The sequence below is a fragment of the Salvia splendens genome, chromosome 5 (assembly GCF_004379255.2).
Source record: "Salvia splendens isolate huo1 chromosome 5, SspV2, whole genome shotgun sequence".
In the NCBI taxonomy this organism is placed as follows: domain Eukaryota; kingdom Viridiplantae; phylum Streptophyta; class Magnoliopsida; order Lamiales; family Lamiaceae; genus Salvia; species Salvia splendens.
In genome coordinates, this window is record NC_056036.1 from 31,891,799 (window position 1) to 31,914,459 (window position 22,661).

Here is a 22,661-nt window from a genome sequence, read left to right on the forward strand (position 1 = left end):
GTGAAGTAAAATGTGCTTAGAGTGAAGTATTCAATGGTTAGAGTGAAGTGTTTGTGACTCATGCTTATATTGCACTATTTCATCATTTCAGTGAAGTAAAATGTGCTTAAAGTGAAGTATTCCATGGTTAGAGTGAAGTGTTTGTGATGCATGCTTATCGTGCACTATTTTTTCATTTCAGTGAAGTAAAAGGTGCTTAGAGTGAAGTATTCAATAGTTAGAGTGAAGTGATTGTGACTCATGCTTATAGTGCACTATTTTATCATTTCAGTGAAGTAAAATGTGCTTAAAGTGAAGTATTCCATGGTTAGAGTGAAGTGTTTGTGATGCGTGCTTATCGTGCACTATTTTTTCATTTCAGTAAAGTAAAAGGTGCTTAGAGTGAAGTGTTTGTAACTCATGCTTATGGTACACTATTTTATCATTTCAGTGAAGTAAAATATACTTAAAGTAAAGTATTTCATGCTTAGAGTGAAGTGTTTGTGATCCATGCTTATACTGAATCAAATTATGGTTTTTAGTGAAGTATATGATGCATCCTTATAGTGTTTTGTTTTTTCATTCCAGTGAAGTATATTGAGGATATAGTGAGATATAGTGACGTATATTGTGCGTACAGAGAAATATATGCATATGAAAAGAATAAATCTTCTAATTTTATGTATTTATGTAGAACAAATGAAACAAACAATTGGTGATAAAGATTTAACAAATGGTGCAGCTATTGCAGAAAGAAGGTCAAAGAGTAGAGAGGATATAACTCCAAAATAAGATACAAAAGCTTCTGCTTAAAGAAGGACAAAGAATAGGGAAGATAGATCTCCACAATAAGATATTGGCGACAACATCAAAGCATTATGATGAATGTAGCAAAAACATGGACATAGATGTGGAAAAAAATGATTGTAAACTCCAAGCGTTCATGAAAAATTGTAGAAACTTGATGTAGTTCATAATGTGTGTCATTTAGTTCATTACAAAGCCCATTCATTTCATTTAAATTCAATAGCTAGTTTTTATTTTACATTAATATTTTGTTCACTATTTACCTCACTATAGAACCTATTTACCTCACTATACATCATATTTACTTACATGTAAGCATAATACGCTAGTTCACTATAAGCTAAATATAATTCAATGTGAAGTAATATACTTCACCACGTGGACAATATAATTCAGTGGAATTAAAAAAACAATATACACTATATGGCATGCAGAATATACTTCACTCTATGCCCAATACACTGTACTGATATCTATATGCTGAGTATAATTTAACTGTGAGGGTAACATACTTCACTAAATAGACAATATACTTCACTGAAATTAAAAAAAATAGTACACTATATGACATGTAGAATATACTTCTCTATATGCTCAATATAGTTCTTTATATCCTCAATATACTAGAATGGAATGAAAAAATAAAACACTATAAGACATGCATAATAGACTTCACTATAACTATAATTTGATTCACATTAAAGGTAAAATACTTCCTCTATAATTAGTGGATGAAGGAGGAAGAGCAACGTCCACCGTCGAAATTCATAGAGAAATTGAAATCGTAGTAGAAGGTGTGTATTGTGTTTAAGTGGAGTAGTATATTGTAATTATAGTAAACTGTATTGACTTTATAGTGAAGTATATTGTGTACAATTTTGTATGGGTTTTATAGTGAAGTATGCTGCCTTTAGAGTGAAGTGTATTGTCTTTATAGTGTAGTATATTGTGATTACATGTTTAAGCACTCAAAACATATTTCATTATATACTAACATCAACATATGCTTCATATGCATTTTTACGAGTGAACTGTAATGAAGGTAAAGTGGATCAATTTTGTCTTACAATGCACCATCTTTGATCGTCTCACAAATTCATGAGATAGAAAAATCAACTCTTGCGATGAAATACTAAATTAGCATGTCATGAAATCGACTATTAGCTATGGAGAAATCAGCTCTTGCGATGAAAATTGATATAGCATATCGTGAAATTAACAATTGATGATGGAGAAATCAGCTCTTGCGATGAAAAGTGATATAGCAGTTCGTGAAATCGACAATTAAGATGAGGAAATCAGCTCTTGGATGAAGATTTTGCAAGATGTGATTGTTGAACATGAGCGTGAGCGATGGAGATTGTAGCAAATCTGCATAAGTCTTGTTGCGTCTTGTTGAAGCGATGGACTCCGTCGAGGAAGAAAAAGGATTCTCTTGTTGTTGCGCAAGACGTTGGTGCAGATGGAGATGAAGTTGTAGGAGGTGGAAGAGGAGCATGAGAAGGTGAGGGCGCGAGCAAGGAGGTTTATCGGTGGCGGAGCGGAGGAGGACGTCGCCGAAATGTAGGTGTTTTGATTCTGTGTGAGCAAATCTGGATGAAGCGTGAATCTCCCATAGAATATGGTTTCCAAAAATGTCTTTGTTAATTACTTATTAATTGAAATATGTAAAAATAGTTAAGCCATATGATTAATTTGGAGTATTAAGATGTGTGGCTGAGATTTATTCTCTAATTATACACTTAAAATTAGTTTAAAATAGTTATACATATATTTATTTCAGTTATATTTTTAATACTTATTTAAAGTTAGTTCAAAATTAAATAGTTTGCTATTTTTCTTATTTTGTTTTGTGTTTTTTTACCAAATACAAACTATTAGTTTTGTTATGCTACCATTTTTTTATTATTTTTAATACTCCTTATATTTATTTGTCGTACAATTCGTACCCCCAGATTAAAAGTTCTGGATCCGCCACTGAATCTATCTCATCCCTTAACTATTTGTGGGTCTCACTATTTTGTTTCCTCTTTATTTTATTTTTTTTCAACCAATTTAATTTCAACTAAAAAAAATACTCCATTAAACTTATAAAAATGACATTTTATTAAAAAAGACATTATATTAAAAATAAAAATAAAATTAAATTGACATAATTGAAATGCTAAAATTACAATTTATAGCCAGGGATAATTTTTATATTAAAAAATGGATGATGAATGGGGTATTTATAGAAGATTTATGTGATGAATTGGGGAATAAAGAAAATTAGAAATGGGAGAAAAATGGTTATAAACGGTAATATTTGGAGAAGTGAGCAAATTCTTTTTATATATTTTTTCAAGTTTTTTTTCGAATTTTTCCATTTTTTTTAAAAAAAGTTAAAAATTCCAACAGTCAAACACTCGCGGGACGAGTGGGCATCACCTTGTGATAAATAAATTTCTTTTAATAAATGCTTAAAATAAGTTTTACTACAAATAAAGCAATGTAAAGTATACTTTTCAAGATATACCCTCACATTTGCCACTAGTCATGTTTGTATCTTTTAATAAATTAAGCAATGAATAATTAATATTATACGCTCAATGAATACTATAACAGTTCTCAATCAGTTATATTAGGTCTTTTATACGGATTGGGATCCTCTGTGCGCTGTTCCACACAAATGATTAAAATAATCAAATAAACTAAACTAAACTAAACTAAATTAAATTAAATAAACAAATATATATTATTTTATTGAACTGTTAGAAACAACAGCTCCTTGTGTATTTGTGCACAGTCAATGATCCCTTCCCCTTTAAATACTATTGCTAGGCCGTTGTTTGGTTAGCTTATTGCTAGACCGTGGGAAGAGCATGATGATATGGCAGAAGGAGTTTTTAGCTAGACTATTATTAGTCCGATGCTATTGTTGATGCTCTTGAATTTATTTTAAATTAATTAATATTTATAAATTGATTTTTAATATAAAATATTAAAAAAATTACATTTATCATTGCCTGCAAGAAAAATTTGAACTTTGATAATTATGTTTTCAAACCTTCCAAATTTATCCAATTGGGTGCCATTTGAATGTGTCATATGCCGTGACGGTGAGGTCAACTGTAGAGGATATTAGATCATAAGTATACACTACTGTATACATTAATTTACATCAGATCACAATCTGGTTATATTATACGACTATTCAAAACAAATTCTTCAATATCACTTCACTCTGCAAATGCTAAACCTAAATGTCAACAGGTTCTTCATATCATATATTCTTAAATTCAGCTTTCCGAAGATTCACAAATTGAACACGGCGATTCAGGGGAAAGATTTCTGAGCAGTTACTCAATATTCAATCCAGGTGATTTTTTCGTTACTTCAATAGGAATTTTGATTGGATAGATCTGATGTTTTGCAGCTTATATCTTCGATTTGCTGCTATACCGTGAAATGCATCGCTATTTCTCGTCCAATTGTGTCATAGTATCTTCATTTTATCAGCTGTTATTTGATAATGCCGTCGATTATGGCGCTTATTAAGATTAGTTCTGAGCTCTGTTGGTTTATGTTTCGTTTGTTGGGTGCAATTAGAAGCTAAGTGATTTATGCCATATATGGTGAACAATGATGTCGGCAAGAGGTAACATTTTGAATTTTAAATCACTAGAATTTATTGTTCCAAACTTCGGAGGCTGCAGTGTCGTGATTAGGAGAAATTGAATGATCTATGTGCTAATTACTCAGTATAATGTTCAGAGCTTTCGTTAATGATGGAAAGTTGCACACTTTTGGGTTATGTTGTGTGAATAGTACCAGAAGTAAGAAATTGCAATTCTGGAGGTTAATTCCACCTATCTGAGCTCTAATTAATCTTACCAGGAATATCTGAATGGAATCAGAAACTGCCAAATCATCTCTACCGCAGCCCGGGCAAGATTCTAATGTTGGATCTTCACCCTCCAATATCATGGAGAAAGAAAGCTCAGCACAGGGTCCAACTTCAGTTTCATCTACATCTGCCATTTCCGCTTGGGCCAGAGGTCTTAAACTTACGCAAGCGCAACAGGAACCAAAGAAAACGAATTCTGGGAATTTCACTTTTGCACGCCTTGCTAGTGGGCTTGGACTGCAAATTCCTTCAAAATTGGATGAAAATGCGGACAAAGGTTCTGCGCCTGCACAATCAGGTGTTATAGGATCTCTTACTAAAGGAATAGTTGATTCCTCTTTAAATGCTGTGAAGGCTGTGCAAGTAAAAGCCAGACACATTGTCTCACAAAATAAGCGAAGATACCAGGTAGGAACTGCTATCATAACTGATTTCTTTTGAGAAAGATGTTCAGCATTCTTCCTAAGTTTCTAAGTACTCTATTGCTTTGTGAGCAGATGTACCTCCATTGCTGTTTCAGCTCTGATATTGCTGGTAGCTAACACTGATATATCTTGTAAACTGTAGTCAGATATAATAGGGAAAAAAATAAAGAAGTAGAAAAGAACTTAGCATCACAATGAAACTAGTCCTAACTAGTTATGAAGTTTACAACACAACCCTTTTTTACCTTTATAAAAAAAATTTATACTTGCGAACAGATGGCTTAACTTGTAGAGTGTCGCCTTTATGCCACAGGTCTTTACAATGCGCCAAGTGATTTATGGTTCTTGGAATGTGAGGTGTATCTTGAGTTTTTATTTTTATATCTTGAAACTCGTCACTTATATTATTACTGATTGAAATCCATAGGGTTCCATCCTAATTCCGAATTGGTGATAGGAGAAGTGACTTATATAGTGGTTTTAGCTCTCTCATTACACCGATGTGGGATATTGTTATAGTTATCATTGTTTCATTTGCCAACAATTACTTATGTGCAATGTTTAGTATGTCATCTATCATTTTATGCTTCGTGGCTCTTTATATAGCGTAAGCAAACAATCAATTGTTTGTGAATGTAACCCCTCATCAGTCTCTCTCTTTTTCTTCTTTTCATAGTCTACATGTTATATAACAATAAATTTGGTTTATAAATCGCTTTATCTTTCAACTGTAATCAGGAAGGAGGATTCGACTTAGATATGACATATATAACCGAGAACATAATCGCTATGGGGTTCCCTGCTGGTGACCTAAGCTCTGGTTTATTTGGATATTTTGAGGTTAAGGCCCCTTTAATATCTCGAAATCCCCATTGATTTTTCTGGGTCTCTCTTATGAATGTGCTCCAAACATTATACAGGGATTTTATCGGAATCATATGGAGGAAGTGATCAAGTTTTTTGAGACTCATCACAAGGTATCTTTCTAGAAGCATTTTCTTTTCTGCGTACAACCAAAAGTAAAAGAGTCCATACATGATACTCCACGTCTCCACCTCAATAAAGCACATTGTTGTTTCTATGTGGTAGTGGTATTTAGGTTGGACCAATTGATACCGTAAAGATGATTGAGATGACGAAACGAACGCAAGAACTGAAAGTAACAAACACTCCTCCGAAGAGCCACGTATTTGCTGAACTCCAAGTTATATTTCTGAATGGTGAAATGTATGACACAATAGCCTGAAAAATATGAAATTGACTAAATCCTAGTAAAACTCAGGGACTATATGCTTATTATGGGTTTGACTCAACAACTTAATATTTAGAAAATTAACATAATAATCAAAGACTCGCTGAACTAAAAAAATAAGACTCAACAATGACTAAAGATATACTCCTTCCGTCCCACCCTAAGTGGTGCATTTGCTTTTCAGCACGGGATTTTATGTAGTGTTGTTTTGTGAGTTAAGTGGAGAGAATAAAGTAAGAGATAAGTAACTGTGACATTTCTATATTAAGAAATGTGTCATTTAGGGTGGGACATCCCAAAAAGGAAAATGTGTCACTTAGGGTGGGTGGAGGGGGTATATAATCAATAAACCTAACAATTACTGCTGCTCAACTATCATAGCTAATTCGACAGGGCATAAACTTTGAGTGAAGAGAATTCACTTGGATACTAAGGATAATATTGGTAGATTTGAATCCCATTATTCCCATATTTGTACGTTCTCAATAGTATCTTAATTTTTTCCATCTAGCTTGTGGTTTGATAATGTCTCCGGTGCCTAGGTCACATTCACATAATTTGTCTTCTACGATTCTCTTTACATTTTTATGTTTCTGAAATAGTTTTATATTTGCAGGGAAAATATAAAGTATATAATCTTTGTTCAGAGAGGTTGTATGATGCTTCACTATTTGAGGGAAAGGTACATACATGGTGTGAAAATATTTACTTTGAACTGAATGAATGTGCTTTAACTATTCAAACGTATAAGATCCAGCTAAAGTGCATAAGATGGTCCATTTGATAACCTCTAAGATTGGATATTGTTTTATCTGAAAAAGTTGAAATTATCATAGTACTCAATCAAGAAAGTAAAAATGTACAACTGCTTGTATTCACCTTTTCACCTTTTCACCTTCCTGCACTCACCATATATAGTCCATTGGTATTTTTAAGAAATGAACTACCTTGCCTAAAATAGTCAGCTGATTATTGTGTTGTGATTCTTTTTTATTGTTCACAAAAGAAATACTGGAAAGATAGTTGTTTGTTGCTTCTTAAATTCGGGCAGGGTTCTTGGGGTCTCAGTTTGTGAAGGGAGGTTTATCAGGTCAAGGTGCTAAATAGTTACTTTGATGTTGTTACCTAGAGTTGTTCGCAAGGTTTGAGCTTCTTTTTGTGTGACTTTATTGATCAGGGGATACATAAAAATTAAAAAGAATAAGAAATGAGAGCTGAATCCAGAATAAAACCAGTTTGCTCATTTTATTTTAGTTTGATCCAACTGGAACGTGAAAATGTGTAAGTCATCTAAGTTTCACTAAAAATTAAACAAGACAAATGCACTTGTATAAGAAATGAGCATTGTATAACTTGTTCATTTTTGTTCAGGTTGCATGTTTCCCATTTGACGATCACAATTGCCCCCCTATCCATCTCATAAAATTGTTCTGTCAAAGTGCTTACTCATGGTTGAAGGAGGACATTTTAAATGTGGTAGTTGTTCACTGTAAAGCTGGGAAGGCAAGGACAGGATTGATGATATGCAGCCTTCTTCTGTTCTTAAAGGTAAAACTTATTTTTACAAGAAAAATATCGGTCCTGTTTTCAGGGAGGTTCAGCTCCTTTTTTATTTGTTATCGAAAAACTTTAACTTTGTCCCTAACTGCAGTTCTTCCCAACTGCTGAGGACTGCATTAGTTACTATAACCAACAAAGATGTGTCGATGGGAAGGGTCTTATTCTTCCAAGCCAGATTGTTAGTAATATACTCCCTTATACAACGATTCTGTGGAATCTAGCATACAAGACACTACTGACTTTTTCGTGAATTAATCAGAGGTACGTGAAATATTTTGAGCGGATCTTGACGCAGTTTAATGGTGAAGCTCCCCCTGGACGTAGGTACATTTCTGAACATTTATTTCCCGATGCAGAAGGTTGATTTTATAAAGGTACTGACAACATCGTGTTGCAGGTGCATGTTAAGAGGGTTTAGGCTTCACAATTGTCCATATTGGGTCAGACCTTCTATTACAATATCTAATCATAATGGTAATCAGTCAAATTTGCTTTTCTATTCATTCAAAGTGTTGAATCCATTTCGCCATCTTCCAAGAAATACTAATATTGTTGAATTTTTCCCAGCGCCTTTCATTTGAGAATGATTATGCAATTATTCTCACTCTCCTGCTTACCCATGAACTATAATTTTACAGGAGCATTGTTTTCCACAAAGAAGCATCCAAAAACCAAGGATCTCATGGTATCTTTCTTGGGTTACCTTAATCTGATTGTATTAGAATATAGTTGTGCATTTTTTTAATTTCTTTTCTGAATAACAGATAATCTCCTGTATTTCACCTTGATTCTGCTTGAGATTTTGAGATCTTATTCCATCAGTTCTTGATCACTATATGACATTCATCTTTTCTGCTCTGCAGCCTGAAGATTTCTGGATCCGTGCACAAAAGAAGGGAATTGTGGTTTTTGCCTTGCCAGGGGAACCCGGTCTTACTGAACTAGTGGGAGACTTCAAGGTTCATTTTCATGATCACCAAGGAGATTTCTACTGGTCTGTACATTATCATTTTCATTATCTCTATCGTCTATACAAACGCTTATATTCTATAAACTGCATTTGAGGATTCATTAACTAGGTTTTCGTAGTTTGATTGGGGTAACAGATTCATAGAGTTAGCCTGTTGTTGTGACAGTGCGTTCATGATATGATATCTGTAACAGCTCATATGTTCTTTCTTACATTACCTTCATATATCTGTTCGGAAATACATAATTAGCATAACTGTTAAATACACCTTAACCAATTTTTTTTTGTACTCAGTTGGATGAACACATCATTGATGGAAAATAGAGTGATTCTAGCTGCTTCTACCCTTGATGATTTCGATAAGGTAAGCTCCTTTGATATCAATTTTAATGGTTTCACGACAACCACGAATACGTCACTCCTTTCTTGTGGAATAAGGATGAGGAGCAAGTTTCTTTCTTTTTTTTGTGTCTGCTCTCACTAACAATTTGATGGCACTATCACCTGCAGAGAAAGTTGCCTTCACCAGGGTTTCACGTCGAAATTGTTATGGTAGATTACGATGGAACTGCCCCATCGAAGACGAGAGCTGATGACAGTACAAAGGGAGCAGATGGAAAACAGCGGGATGCTCCTTCAAGTAGTGAAAATAAAGACCCTTCTTCTCAACAGAATAAACAAAACAATGATGACGATGTATTTTCGGACAGTGATGGAGAAGAACCTGCACCTTCAAGAAGCAGATCGGTGGATCAGCGCCCCATCCCCGTTGCAGGAACTGCTCCACAGTCCGAACAGGCCAGCAAATCTGAGCGTGTCTCATCTGTATCTCATCAAATGGAACGTCTTTCGGTGGGTAGGGAGTCAACGAGCTCTCAGACTCAGTCGAAAGAAGTAAAAGTTGATGAGGTTGAGAGACCTCCTTCCACAATCCCCAACATGGGCTCCACAGACATCAAGGCCATTGCAGCAGATGCTTCAGTTTTCAGTTTTGGAGATGATGAAGATGATGAAAGTGAATGAAGAGACCAAGATCATATGGATATTCTGGATTATGTGTTATTCTTTTTAAGTTGGTCCCAAAATTGGATCTTGTTTAGATTTATCATTCTGTTCTATTTAAAAGAACTTTTTTACTTTCCAAAATACTGCACCTACAAACAATTCAAATAAAGCTTTAAGGGCTCAAAATGTTAATGTTCACTCAAAATTTTAGTCCTATTATAGGACTTCAACAAAACTACAGCAACTCAATGAACTGGAAAAAAAATCCAAATAAGGAAAAGAAAATGTAAGATACTAAAAATACAGAAGCAGCATTGACTGGCTGCAAATGCGAATTAGTCACCAAGGCTACCTTCTCCTTTCTTCACCATGCTTCTCACAGAAGGGGCCGATGGCTTTCAAGATCAATCACAGACCTCGTAAAATCGCCTATTTCGTTAATAGATGTCACCATTTTGTCCAAAGCAAGCCTGCTCTCAGACATTAACATAGAACTGTTCTAGAGTCCTTGTTTCCTTGCAAGTGCAGCAATTATTTTATTCAAGCTCGATATTTCAGTTTCTCTTTGACTTAGCTCTTGCTCCAATCTTACGATCTCTTTCAGATGCATTTCGCAATGATCCAAGCATTTATTAGAATCCTCAAGCTGTACCAAAGTTTCATCTGTTCTTGGCTTTTTCGCTGTCCCAAGACTGTCATTTTCTGCTGGCCTCTTCTTTGTTTCATCGCCAACAGAATTGTCAGCAACAATTTTACATACATAAAATGAACCAGTTGTTCCAGAATCAAGCTCAAACTTTACAAGCTTTTGTGGCCGTCCACATGAGTCCTAGCAAATTTGGATTAAAACGCATCAAAATTAATAAATGGACAATAGTAAGATGGATTTTATCAATATCAGTTTTCTTTAGGTCTGGAACATTCTAATGGACACGCACAAGAAAGTAATACAGACAACGATTACACACCTTTTCCAGTTCACCGTCAATATTTTCGAATGCCTTGATTGCCTTTTGCTGAGTGCTGAATATAGCAAAGGCTGAATATGTTTTTCCTTTTTTTACCTGCAGATGAACTTATCAAATGGCATACAATGATGATTGAGGATGTTATCATATTTAAAGCTTATCGAAAGTAGTCATGGCACATTTTCAAGATGGCAAAGGCATCATATGCCAAAAATGGCAGAAGATAGTATAGTTGACAGTGTTATCAATCTCGTATGGAGGCTTATGGCGGTTCGCCTAAAAACCGCCACAGGGATATAGCGTATTAGTATGGCGGATATGGCGGTCAATAATTAAATAAATAAAATAATATTTTTTATTTATACATAATTCAAAAATTGGCAAATAACAAAAATATATCATCTAAAACTCTTAAAACAATTAATAAAGCATAAAATACAGCTCTAACATCCATGTTTCTTGCATAAGGCCCCATTCCTAAATGCAGTACACACGCAATGTTGTCAAATGGCGGATATGGCGGTGCTATGGCATTTCCACCACAGAACGCCATGCCATAGTGCCATGGGGCAGCCATATCCGCTATTTGATAACATTGATAGTTGAAGAGCTTGATATAAATCTATGATGGATTGCACTAATTGATTGAAATAAAATAAGAATGATGGTCTTTGATACGAATTAGTTTTATTTGGTAAGCAATTGATGAATGTTTGGTGGATTTGTTGTCCTGGTTATAAGCCATAAGAAGTCAAGGCATTGTCAATTAAAGAAATGACTGAGTAGATTTATCTAACCTTCACTTCAATAGAAAAGTCTCCAGGAAGAACATTCTTCAAATCTTCAACGGAAACGTTGGCAGGGACCCTATGTATGAGCAACCTCGCCTTATCCAAGTCTTTTACCTGAAATAAAATGCATCTGAGTGCATGTCATGATTAAAATGTTCTAGAATAAAGTGAATGCCAATTGATGTCACCTCCTCAGCTACAATATCATCAATCTTTCCCTCTAATCTGGCCAATACAAGCTTCATAGCGGCACGTGCATCATCCAAACAGTTGTGCAGACTTCCCTTCCGGAGCTCATAGCCTAACAAAGCCTGGCATACCAAACAGGGAACAGAATAAGGATCGGTAACAAATAAGGCATAAAGGGTACTGCTCCAAGAAGGATTGATACATTAATATGGCAAGATGGTGGAATTGAGAATAAGATGTTCCACAGAGCATCTGTCCAAACTCATGGAAATAAAGCCTACCTTACACAACAAACTCAGTGAAGGTTTTCTGTTCGTCCGATTTGCGTACTTGAAGACATATGACGTGTCAATCACCCTTGTGCAGTCTAACTTCAATGCTGCCAAAAACAAAAGACAGAAAATAAGAAATATAGGAGATTACCAACAAATCATCATTCAAAAGAGTTTAACATATCATACAGAGTCGAACTAGCATAAAAATTAACAATACGGGCCTATAATCATTAGCTGGACATCATGTATGTATAAGTTTAACATGTAAAGCAATGGAACTTACCTTGGAGATCGTTATTGAGACTGTGGCCAACTAAAATGGTTTCATGTGATAGTAACTTCCTCATGGACTTCTGTAACATGCCACATAAAGCAAACAAATGAGAAATCAGAATATAGATGTTGATGTATCTAAACAACAGAAAAGTATACCTGCACATCATTCAATGTATAAGTCACTCCATCCAAATCTTTTGCAGAGATTCCAGTTATATCCGTTCGATAATCAGCAATAGCTTTGTTTGGATTTACAACTTTATCAAGTTTAACCTACGATTAAAAAAAAGAAATTAAATTTTAATAGGCATGCACATAAGCAGGAAAACCATTGATGCCGAACAGATAAAATGTTCAACCAAGTGTTTTTTGAAATATATTGAACAATAGTGTTTGGCGTGGATACCTTCAAATGGCGGTCTACTGCACAGACCTTCACCAAAGCTTCAGTTCCATCTTCACAAAGAACCATCTCACAATCTATAGCAATAATCTCTGTAGACTTCATTGCCTTTGACTTCTTTTTATATTTTACAACCATCCATTCCTACCGAGAATAAAAAAATGGCAGACAGGTGAAACTACCAACAAAAGCACCATAATACACATGAAAAAATTGATGAAAAATTGCATAATGCAACATAAGGCAATTTGACGATAAGTGTTGGCTAACCCATTGTATATTAACTATTAAGAATGTTGAAACATGAACAGTATTTTATGTGGCAATTACAAACATATTTCATAGGTATGCATACAGATAAATTTAATAAACCTACCAGCTCATGCGAGGGGAAGGAATAATCTACAGGGTACTGAGGATGCTCCAAAGTCAAACGAACTAGCTTCTGCATTAATACAAACAACTCGGTAAGCGGTTTCATTATCAAGGTCCTTAACCATAGATAAAGATGCTCAATTCAAACCTGTTCAGCAGTTTCATCATCAGGAGAATCTTTCTTAAGTTGTTCCACATCTTGGCGGTTAGAATGACACTTCAATACTTGCTTGAAGAACTGTAACACGACATGTAAGAACAATTTTCAATACTTGTGCACACATTTCAATCAACAAATATAAAATTCGCCCAAACCTATGCTTACCTTCAAATCATCGTCTTGCAAGAAAGTCTTCAAAAAGGCACATAAATCGTCAACAGACCTTCGGGAAGGATCGCTCAAACTTGCCCCAAACTTCTTGTCATGGGCTTTGAGAAATTCTTTCCAACAACCTTTACTCCCAGCCATTCCTTTCTTCTGAGATAATTTCACCATTTCTACTAAAACCTAATGAGAAAAGTACAGACAAAATGCAAACTTTAAGCTAGGAATAAAACCAAAATCTAATAATACCACTGTTATCATCTCAAGTATACAAACATGTAAAAGCAAAAAAATCATTAAGCAACCAAGTTCTCAAGCAAGGGATTTTGAAATCACATTCAGTTGTAATAAACAGCAGCAGAGGAAACACACAAACATCACTTAACCAAAAAAAACACATTAACAATGAGGAAACAGCTTGAGCTGATGCATATATCTATGTAAAAAACTCACCTCCTTTTTTGCAGAGGCGACTAACTCGTCCATTGTTGGCTTTGAAAAACGTGGGCGAAATTCGGAATTCTCTCCTGTTAGGGTTTATGCAGAAGTGAAGTTTATTACACTAAATACCAAAGCTGAATAAATCGCAGTGATGATATTTTCGCGGCAAAATAAGTTGTGCTTTATATCAAACTCTTGTCAATAAAAGCTAACGAATTTGAAGAATCTGACTGAAAATATGGTTGCGACGAATCGACAACAGCAACAACGATTACTTGCAATTCTAATATGAATTTGACGTTGGATACTACCTTTGGAGCAAAAATTTGAACTTGAATTGTTTATAAATAACTAAATAAACTAGTTAAGAAAGTCGGGAGAAGAAGGAAGAAGAGTGAGAGTGTTTCGTCGGAAATGGAAGAAGAAGAAGAAGACGACGACGGCGGGAGAGAAAGAGTATGAGGTTTGGATGATTAGAATTTGGGCCTTTCATAATTTTTAAAATGAGCCCTAAGTATTGGGCCTCAAATAATTCATGGTTCCGTACAAATACTAAATGATAAATTAAATCATTATATATTAGCTCATGGGTGTGATCAATTACTACTCCACCTCTTAATTATTAACTACAACTAATTTAATATTATAAGATTTTAAAGATCTAATGGTCTATAAATTATTATGTGTAAAAATTCATTTTTTATTTTTTAATATTAAAAAGATAATAACAACTCAAAATTTAGGGTTTTAGATCAAAATATCAACTAATTAAACATATCAACACCATGTTTTCCATAAGTCAACACAGTTTCATATTAACATTTTACATGTATTAAGTTGACATAATTTGTTAGTTATATTGACATTAAATAGTTGCTGAAATATATGAAAATTTACGAAAATAATATCAATTTTTTACATCGAAACATATGCATTTAGGATCTCGTTAGAATCCTTATAAAATTATTTTGAATTTAATATTGTATGAAAAATAATTTAAATCGAGACAGTTATATGCATTTTAAGTTTTTAAATATTTTTTAAAAGTTAGTTACCACTAATTTGTTGTTAATTGACATAAATACCCTAATTGATATTTTTTGTTTCAATGTATTGATACTCGAAGGTGAATGATCGTGGCCCTTGATTTAAAAATCTAATATCTAACATTTAGTTGTAGTTAGCAGTTTAAGGGTAAGTTAGCAATATAACACTCTCCTATTAGCTCATGACCTCATACGTGTAACGACATTTGTAAATAAAATTGGTCATGGTGTATGTGGAGGGATTAGTATTTATTGACATGAATTTATTTAAAATATTAAATTTAAAGTAAAAAAGTGAAAAACAATAATATTTTTAAAATAATAAATTGTACATAAAGTATGACCAAGACAATAATAATAATAATAATAATAATAATAATAATAATAATACAAAATGATCTACACATAATTATATAGAATAAAAATATTTTGAAATATTAAAATTTTAATATACACTAACCAATTAAATTATAGGTACTCCCTTTTATTCCCTTTTATTCCAAGGTAACTCGGTTTTATTTCTTTTGAGTTGTGCCAAAGTAGTTGAGCCATTTATTCTTTTGACAAAACATGTTATTCATTTTCTACTAACTCTCTCTTTAACCATCATACTTATTATAGTAGTATTTGGTAATCATTTATTTAAAAAATTATTTGTGAAATAATAATTAATATAATAAATACTTATAATTTATACTTTTAATGGTATATTGATCATGCTTTCATCAATCTTTTAATACTCCATAATATATCATATGAAGAAGATTGACGAAATAATAATAAAATTTATTATTATAAGTATATATTATTGTTATTATTTTTTATTTTTAAATATAATAAATTTTAAAATAAATTCATATCAACAAACCATACTAATTAACAATTTTTATTCTTTTCGGGTTGTGCCAAAATAGTTGAGTCATCATAATTTATACTTTAAAGATATATATTTTTTTTTCATTTTATTGGTTTGTAAATAAAACTTATTATGGCATAATTAAATTATTGTAATGCATATCTATAAATATAATAATTTGTACAATAAATTATTAATCATATTTGTAACGATATTGATAATATCTTTTTTATTACAATATATTACTACCATTGTCTATAAAATATTTTCTAAATTTTATAGTGGGACAGAGGAGTATAAAATTATGATGAAATTTATTAATTTTTTGAAAATATTATGTTTGTACTTAAATTGATGTGTAGTATTAGATAACAGCATAAGTATAATTTGTACTGTGTATTCTCCCAACGTTGAAAATGCATTTGTCCTTTGGTCATGCGTCTTAGGTTCTGCTAAGGCTTCAAATTAGAGACAATGAAAAAGTCGTTAAATGAGATGTGGTTATTGGGGATCCAAATACTTGTATATGAATAATAAATGAGATGTGGTTGTTGGAGATCCAAATACTTGTATATGAATAATGAATTGCACTATCATATTGGTGTTTACAAATAAATTCAATTTGTACTTGCGCTTTGCACTACCCTAACCTTCCTGCTACTAATATACTATGTCATTAGGGGTCCAAAATTGGTATTTGAATAATGAAATATCGAATTGAGGTTTACAAATATATTCAGTCACACTTGTGCTTTGCACTATCCTAACCTTGCAGCTACTAATTTTGTACTCCCTCCGTCCATAAAAAACAGTTCCATTTGTGGACGGCACGAGTTTTAATGAGAAATTGGTAAAGTAAGAGGAAATGAGAAAAAGTTGGTAAAGTAATAGAGATATGGAGAAAAAATGGGTAAAGTATAAGAGATAAACTCTCCATTTTTTAGAAATGAGACTATTTTTTGTGTACATCCTAAAATGGCAAAATGAGACTATTTTTCATGGATTGGGGGAATACTAAAATACAATAATGAAATATTATACTCCCCCAGTTTCCTAAAATTAGAAACTCTTTCATTTTTGCTTCATTTCCTAAAAATATACTTTGTATTTTTGGAAATGGACTCCACAATCCACTAACACTAATTCCACTACTTTTTCTTTCATCTATTTTACTTTACCAATTTTGCATTAAACCGTGTCGTTTCCAAAATTACTACTCCCTCCATCCCATAATAGATGTCACACTTTCCTTTTTAGTTTGTCCCACAAAAGATGTCACATTTCTTTTTTTGGAAAAAGCCCCCACTCACATTAATATAAATATATTATTTTCTCTCTCCACCTAACACACAAAACAACATCACCTAAAATCTCGTGTCAATCTCCAAGTGTGTCATCTATTATGGGACGGAGGGAGTACTATTTTTAGAAAACGGATGGAGTAATTAGCATTTTTTGAAGAAAAAATTCTTGAAACATGTTTTTATATCTATACTAAAGTGTTACTTCCTCCGTCCACAAAGATTGTCACAGTTTGATCCGGTAGGGGCGGATCTAGTAAAGGCATAGGAGGGGCATTTGCCCCACCTCATATTTTCTATTCCATGTATATATTACCAATTGTAAAATTTATTTCTTTTAATTTCTCACTGAATGACCCTCCTCAAATTCAAATTCTTAAAATTTCTTCATAAATAAATTTTTCCTCCTACTTGCAAATTCCTGGCTCTGCCCCTATGATTCGGCACGGGTTTTAAGAAATTGTTTGACTTTGTATTAAAGGAAGGAGATTGAACGGTGTATTTAATGTCTATTTTATGGTAGATTCCAATTGGGACAAACTTTGTGGGATAGAGGGAGTAGGGTAGATATTTGCTAAAAAAAAAGTCATCTATTCGAATCCCTATTTCAAATTTTGGTTTTGAATAAATATTTGAATCCCTATTACAAATTTGCGCAATAATTGAAGAACGAGATTAATCTGAAAGACCAGACATTATTGTAATGTTTTAAAAGTTTGATTGTTTAACTTGCGAAACTTTTGAAAACTGGGATTTGAATTTGATTTGCAAAATTTATTCACTAAATGAATAAACAAAACATCAAATTCAAATCAGACAAGTGCTAGCAACTAGCAAGCCACACTTAGCCAACTAAATGCCTGTGACTGATTCAAAGTCCACGAGAACAATAATTTACTTATATGCCTACGACGTGTCCCAAATTTATAGAATTATTACATCACACGATCAAGACTATTTAGTCTCTTGAATTGCTAAACATTACCATTATGATCTAGCACCAATTCAGTTAGTCAAAGATCAAATTGGCCCAAATCTACTCAAACCCAAGATTGAGTTAAAACCCAAATTTATTTAATAGAAAAGCCAAGGCTCATTAGGTAGACCAATCCACCAAACCAAATACACCCATTTGCTCAAGATATCAAAATACACCCATGACTTGAAAAACATATGAAGGGAAAACAGTGTAGTTCAATGAAACAGTGCCATACATGCAAGAACTAAATGTCACTAAGAAATCAAGAAATAAAACACACAAAAAAAGAAATAAGTAAAACACAAAAAAAGAAATAAGTAAAACACAAAAAAATTTCATGTCCAAGAACTCAAGAAGCAAAGATATAACCATATCATGTTGAACATTATAGTAAAAAAGGGATCTTTGTGAATTGGACAGTTTACACACAAACAACATCAAGATTGAATCAAGAAAACAATGCATCTCTATGGATTTGAAGCAGCATTAGCATTTGATAACCTTCTAAAAGAACAAGCCACAAGCGCCCTTCCAGCAAGAAGGCTAAGCCTGGACTTATTCGGGAGCCTCGGCGCTGCAGCATTGCTCGTAGACGGTGGAGCATTGCCCATTGGAGGGAAGTCGAGCGAGTAATCCGTGGCCGTGGCTGCCTCAGGCTCCACCTCATCGGCATCCAAGCTCACCGACAGCGTCACCCTCCTCGCCCTCAGCCAATCCGCAACCTCAGCCGTCACCCCCCTGCACTTCTTCACCTTGATCTTCACCAAATTAGGGCACCCGAACGCAAACGCCTCGATCCCAGAATCCGTCACGCGACATCCCTTTATGCAGAGCTTCTTCAAAGCCACACATTTAGCTGCAACACAAGTGATCTCATCGTCTCCGATGGTCTCACTCCCACATAGAGCTAATCTCTCCAATTTCCGGCAGTTCATCGCCATCGCAGTCAAGCTCGTGGAGCTCAGATTCACTCCAATCAGGACTAATTCAACGAGATTCGCACTGTTCTTCGCAATGCCGAGCAAACCCTCATCCCCAATTCTGTTAGTCCTCCACCCATCAATGTGGACTTTTCTCAAAACCCTACATTTCTCAGCAATTGCTAAAATCCCCAAATTGGAGCAATCAGGCGCTTTCACCAGGTGAAAAATCTCCAAATTAGGGCACTTGGAAATCGCAATTAAACCGAAATCGCTCACCTGCAGCCTCTCTAAATGAATCTCTGATAAACAATTTTTCCCCAAAGTGATGCTCTCGAGCAATCGATCCCAATCCCCCAAACACCTCAAAATCTTGAGCGTTTTCAAATTCCTAGATCCAACAATCAAAGGAGCGAAGCACTGACCGTTGTAGAGCTCCTTGAGCGTAATTGATTTGATTGAAGCGGCGGCGGCGCCGGGGCCGATTGGCTCGGCGGCGAATCCGTCGTTGATTCCGCGCAATCGCTTGACGGAGAGCTCCTCCAGGGAGGAGGAGTTGTCGAGGAGGGCGTTGATGCCTTTGGCCCCAAACATACAGGATCCGCACGAGAATTTGCGGAGGGATTTGCAATTGGAGGCTAGGGCAAGCATCCCGACATCGGAGATCTGGCGGCAGCCGCGGAGCTTGAGGCGGGAGAGGTTGGGGCAGCGGAGGGAGATGAGGGAGAGGGCGTCGTCGTCGATGCTGACGGATTTGCGGTCGCAGCGGAGGGCGAGCTTGGTGACGGAGTCGAATCGGGAGAGGAGGGAGTGGAGGTGGGGGGAGAGGGGGGAGGAGGCGTTGAGGGCGAGGCGGTGGCGGCTCTGGGAGTCGACGGAGAGCCAGCGGCGGGAGACTAAGGAGCAGGAGTTCCTGTCGGCGGAGGGGAGGGATTGGAAGATGAGAGCCAAGCACTCGTCGGGGATCTCGGCTGTGTGGTCGAGGAGGTGGAAATTGGAGGAGTCGCAGAGATGGTGGTGGTGGTCGTGAAAGCGATTGGATGCGCCGGGAGAGTAGCCGTGGCCGTGGGTGGAAGGAGCTTGCCCCATTTCTGCAACTCAAACTCAAACTCAAACTCAAACAAGAGAGACAACACTCTGCCTAGCCATTCCTTAAATCTCATGATATTATTAGAGTATCTCCAATAGCAATAGGCTAACCATAGCCTAGCCACAAACTCCTCCTGCCACATCATTAGCATTAAAAATTCCTCCTGTCACATCATCAGGACAAGCAGCTGGGCAAGCAATAGGCTAGTTATAAGCTAGCCACAGTAAACAAAATTATAAAAAAAAAATTAATTAACACTCACACAAAATACGGAATTAAATTTAAGACACAAATACGGGAAAATTCAATAATAATATTTAATTTAAAAAAATACATTTATTAAAAAAATTACATAATTAAAAAAAAACTAACGTCGTGCAGTCCTCCGCGCCCACAACTCTTCAATTAAATCCTTTTTGAGTCGAATATGAGCATCCACTTGGCGCATGTCGGCATGTGCTTGGAGGTGGCCGGCTTCATCGTGAGGTACCCCGCTTCGTACGTTGGGGGCGGCCCCGCCGTGGCTTGGACCGGCTTCATTATCGTCGTTGGCCCAACTAGTCAGTTGTACACCTTCATCTTCGACAATCATGTTGTGCATGATAATACATGCGTACATTATATCAGCAATGCAGTTGACATGCCACAAACGCGTTGGACCCCTAATTGCCGCCCATCGAGACTGGAGCACACCAAATGCGCGTTCCACATCCTTGCGCGCCGACTCCTGTCGTTCCGCAAAGTAGGTCTTCCTCTCATCTGATGTGCATCTGATCGTCTTCACAAAGACGGGCCACCTAGGGTATATCCCATCCGCCAAGTAGTAGCCCATATCATGCCGGTTGCCGTTGGCGACAAAACTGATGGTCGGACCGACGCCCTGGCACTGCTCGTTGAAAAGGGGCGACGAGTTGAGGACGTTGAGGTCGTTGTTCGACCCGGCTACCCCAAAATACGCATGCCAAATCCACAGCCGGTAATCAGCTACGGCCTCGAGGATCATCGTGTGATTCTTTCCCTTGTAGCCGGTTGTGTAGAACCCCTTCCAGGTAGCGGGACAGTTCTTCCACTCCCAATGCATACAATCTATGCTGCCTAACATACCCGGGAACCCATGCTTCTCCCCGTGCATCTGCATCAGCTCCAGGCAGTTTTCGGGGATAGGGCTTCGAAGGTACTGATCACGGAATATTTCAACCACGCCCTGACAGAAATACTTCATATATTCAAGGGCAGTCGTCTCACCGATGTGGAGGTACTCGTCCCACATGTCTGACGCGCCTCCGTAGGCCAACTGCCTGATTGCCGCAGTGCACTTTTGAATAGGTGTGTGGCCGGGTCTGCCAGCCGCATTGTGCCTGAAGCGGAAACACAGATATCGATGCTCCAAAGCGTCAACAAAACGCATAAACATGGCCATGCTCATCCTAAAACGCCGCCTGAAAAGGTTGGCGTTAAACCGCGGCTCCTGTGCGAAGTAGTATTCATATAGCCGCTGATGTGCAACTACGTGATCCCGTTCAATCACTGCTCGGTGGTGGACAATGGGTCGAGGTCGAGGTACCGCCGGCTGCAAGGCCCTTTGTATCAGCCGGTTTATCTCACTGGACGTATAGGCCTCCAAATAGGCTGGCCGATCGCTCGCCGATCGGGAGCCTGCAATGGCGGCCAGCCGACCGGTGAGCGGATCGGCCAGCGTCCAAAAATCAGCATGCGCTCGTCGATTTTCTCGCCGAATTGCCGCTCGCCGCCTGCAATGGTTCGGCGAGCGAACCGGCCAGCACCGGGAATCGGCTAGCCGATCCGTTCACCGCTATTGTGAATGCTCTTAATACTTTCTAATCTTAATTATGGTCTATGTAACTTCTAATTTTAACATTCTTTTTTGAGGTGGGCCTAGTTTGCACAATTAATAATATTTATTATTTTTTTATATTTTTCTTATTTTATTAATATGTCAAAAATTATGTTGCCACGAGACAAAACAATAATTCCCATGATTTGGTATTAGGAGTCTCATTTTACTATTTTAGTGCATTTTTTATTAGAAGTTTTAGTTCATTTTTACTATAAATGGTAGATAGACAACACATTTCATTGATTCATTTCACTCATATTTTATTATAAAACTAATACTCTCTTCATTCCAACTAAGTTGAGACATATTTCTTTTTGGAATGTCCCAACTAAGTTGAGTCATTTTTTTTTTGATAAAAATCAAAACATCTAATTACACTTACTTTATTCCATCGCATTCTTTACTCTCTCTTTATCTTTCTTACTTTATTTTTCTCTCATACTTTTCAACACAATTTCTTAATATCCGTGGCCAAAAATTTTGACTTAATTTAGTTGCAATGGAGGGAGTATATGAAAATAGGTCAGTCATTCCATTATCTTTTTCCACCTATTTTTTTTTATATTTTTAAAATTTCGTGACGAACTAAAATGAGGCACTTAATAACGGACGGACGGATACTAGTGTGTAGTATTTTATAAAATGAATTTGATGTTTTACGTTTGTTTTATTCGGATTATAGAC

At 35.9% G+C, this 22,661-nt stretch overlaps 3 protein-coding genes across 5 annotated transcripts; 1 reads left to right on the top strand and 2 right to left on the bottom strand.

The window, feature by feature from the left end:
• Window positions 1-3,967: 3,967 nt before the first annotated feature.
• On the top strand, window positions 3,968-10,025 carry LOC121805407 (phosphatidylinositol 3,4,5-trisphosphate 3-phosphatase and protein-tyrosine-phosphatase PTEN2A-like). Of its 2 annotated transcripts, XM_042205248.1 has the most exons (13): window positions 3,969-4,144; window positions 4,663-5,080; window positions 5,836-5,937; window positions 6,018-6,074; window positions 6,966-7,031; window positions 7,721-7,897; window positions 8,001-8,087; window positions 8,169-8,233; window positions 8,307-8,383; window positions 8,548-8,594; window positions 8,773-8,903; window positions 9,174-9,243; window positions 9,390-10,025. In XM_042205248.1, exons 2-13 carry the CDS (start codon window positions 4,673-4,675, stop codon window positions 9,900-9,902), a joined length of 1,800 nt encoding a protein of 599 aa, XP_042061182.1. In that variant the 5' UTR covers window positions 3,969-4,144; window positions 4,663-4,672; the 3' UTR covers window positions 9,903-10,025. The 2 variants fall into 2 exon arrangements, with proteins under 2 accessions (XP_042061183.1, XP_042061182.1); XM_042205249.1 differs by lacking the exon at window positions 8,001-8,087 and having other exon boundaries at window positions 3,968-4,144.
• Window positions 10,026-10,061: 36 nt separating this feature from the next.
• On the bottom strand, window positions 10,062-14,400 carry LOC121805408 (small RNA degrading nuclease 1-like). 2 transcript variants are annotated; one of them, XM_042205251.1, is made up of 13 exons: window positions 14,239-14,400; window positions 13,940-14,013; window positions 13,487-13,669; window positions 13,310-13,399; window positions 13,163-13,231; window positions 12,790-12,930; window positions 12,540-12,656; window positions 12,391-12,460; window positions 12,114-12,211; window positions 11,832-11,954; window positions 11,650-11,757; window positions 10,853-10,948; window positions 10,062-10,713 (listed from the first exon to the last, which is right to left on the bottom strand). In XM_042205251.1, exons 2-13 carry the CDS (start codon window positions 13,970-13,972, stop codon window positions 10,384-10,386), a joined length of 1,458 nt encoding a protein of 485 aa, XP_042061185.1. In that variant the 5' UTR covers window positions 13,973-14,013; window positions 14,239-14,400; the 3' UTR covers window positions 10,062-10,383. The 2 variants fall into 2 exon arrangements, with proteins under 2 accessions (XP_042061185.1, XP_042061184.1); XM_042205250.1 differs by having other exon boundaries at window positions 13,940-14,400.
• Window positions 14,401-18,458: 4,058 nt separating this feature from the next.
• LOC121804757 (F-box protein SKIP2-like) lies at window positions 18,459-20,168 on the bottom strand. The gene has a single exon (XM_042204409.1). It carries the CDS (start codon window positions 20,116-20,118, stop codon window positions 18,577-18,579), a length of 1,542 nt encoding a protein of 513 aa, XP_042060343.1. The 5' UTR covers window positions 20,119-20,168; the 3' UTR covers window positions 18,459-18,576.
• Between the last annotated feature and the right edge of the window lie 2,493 nt (window positions 20,169-22,661).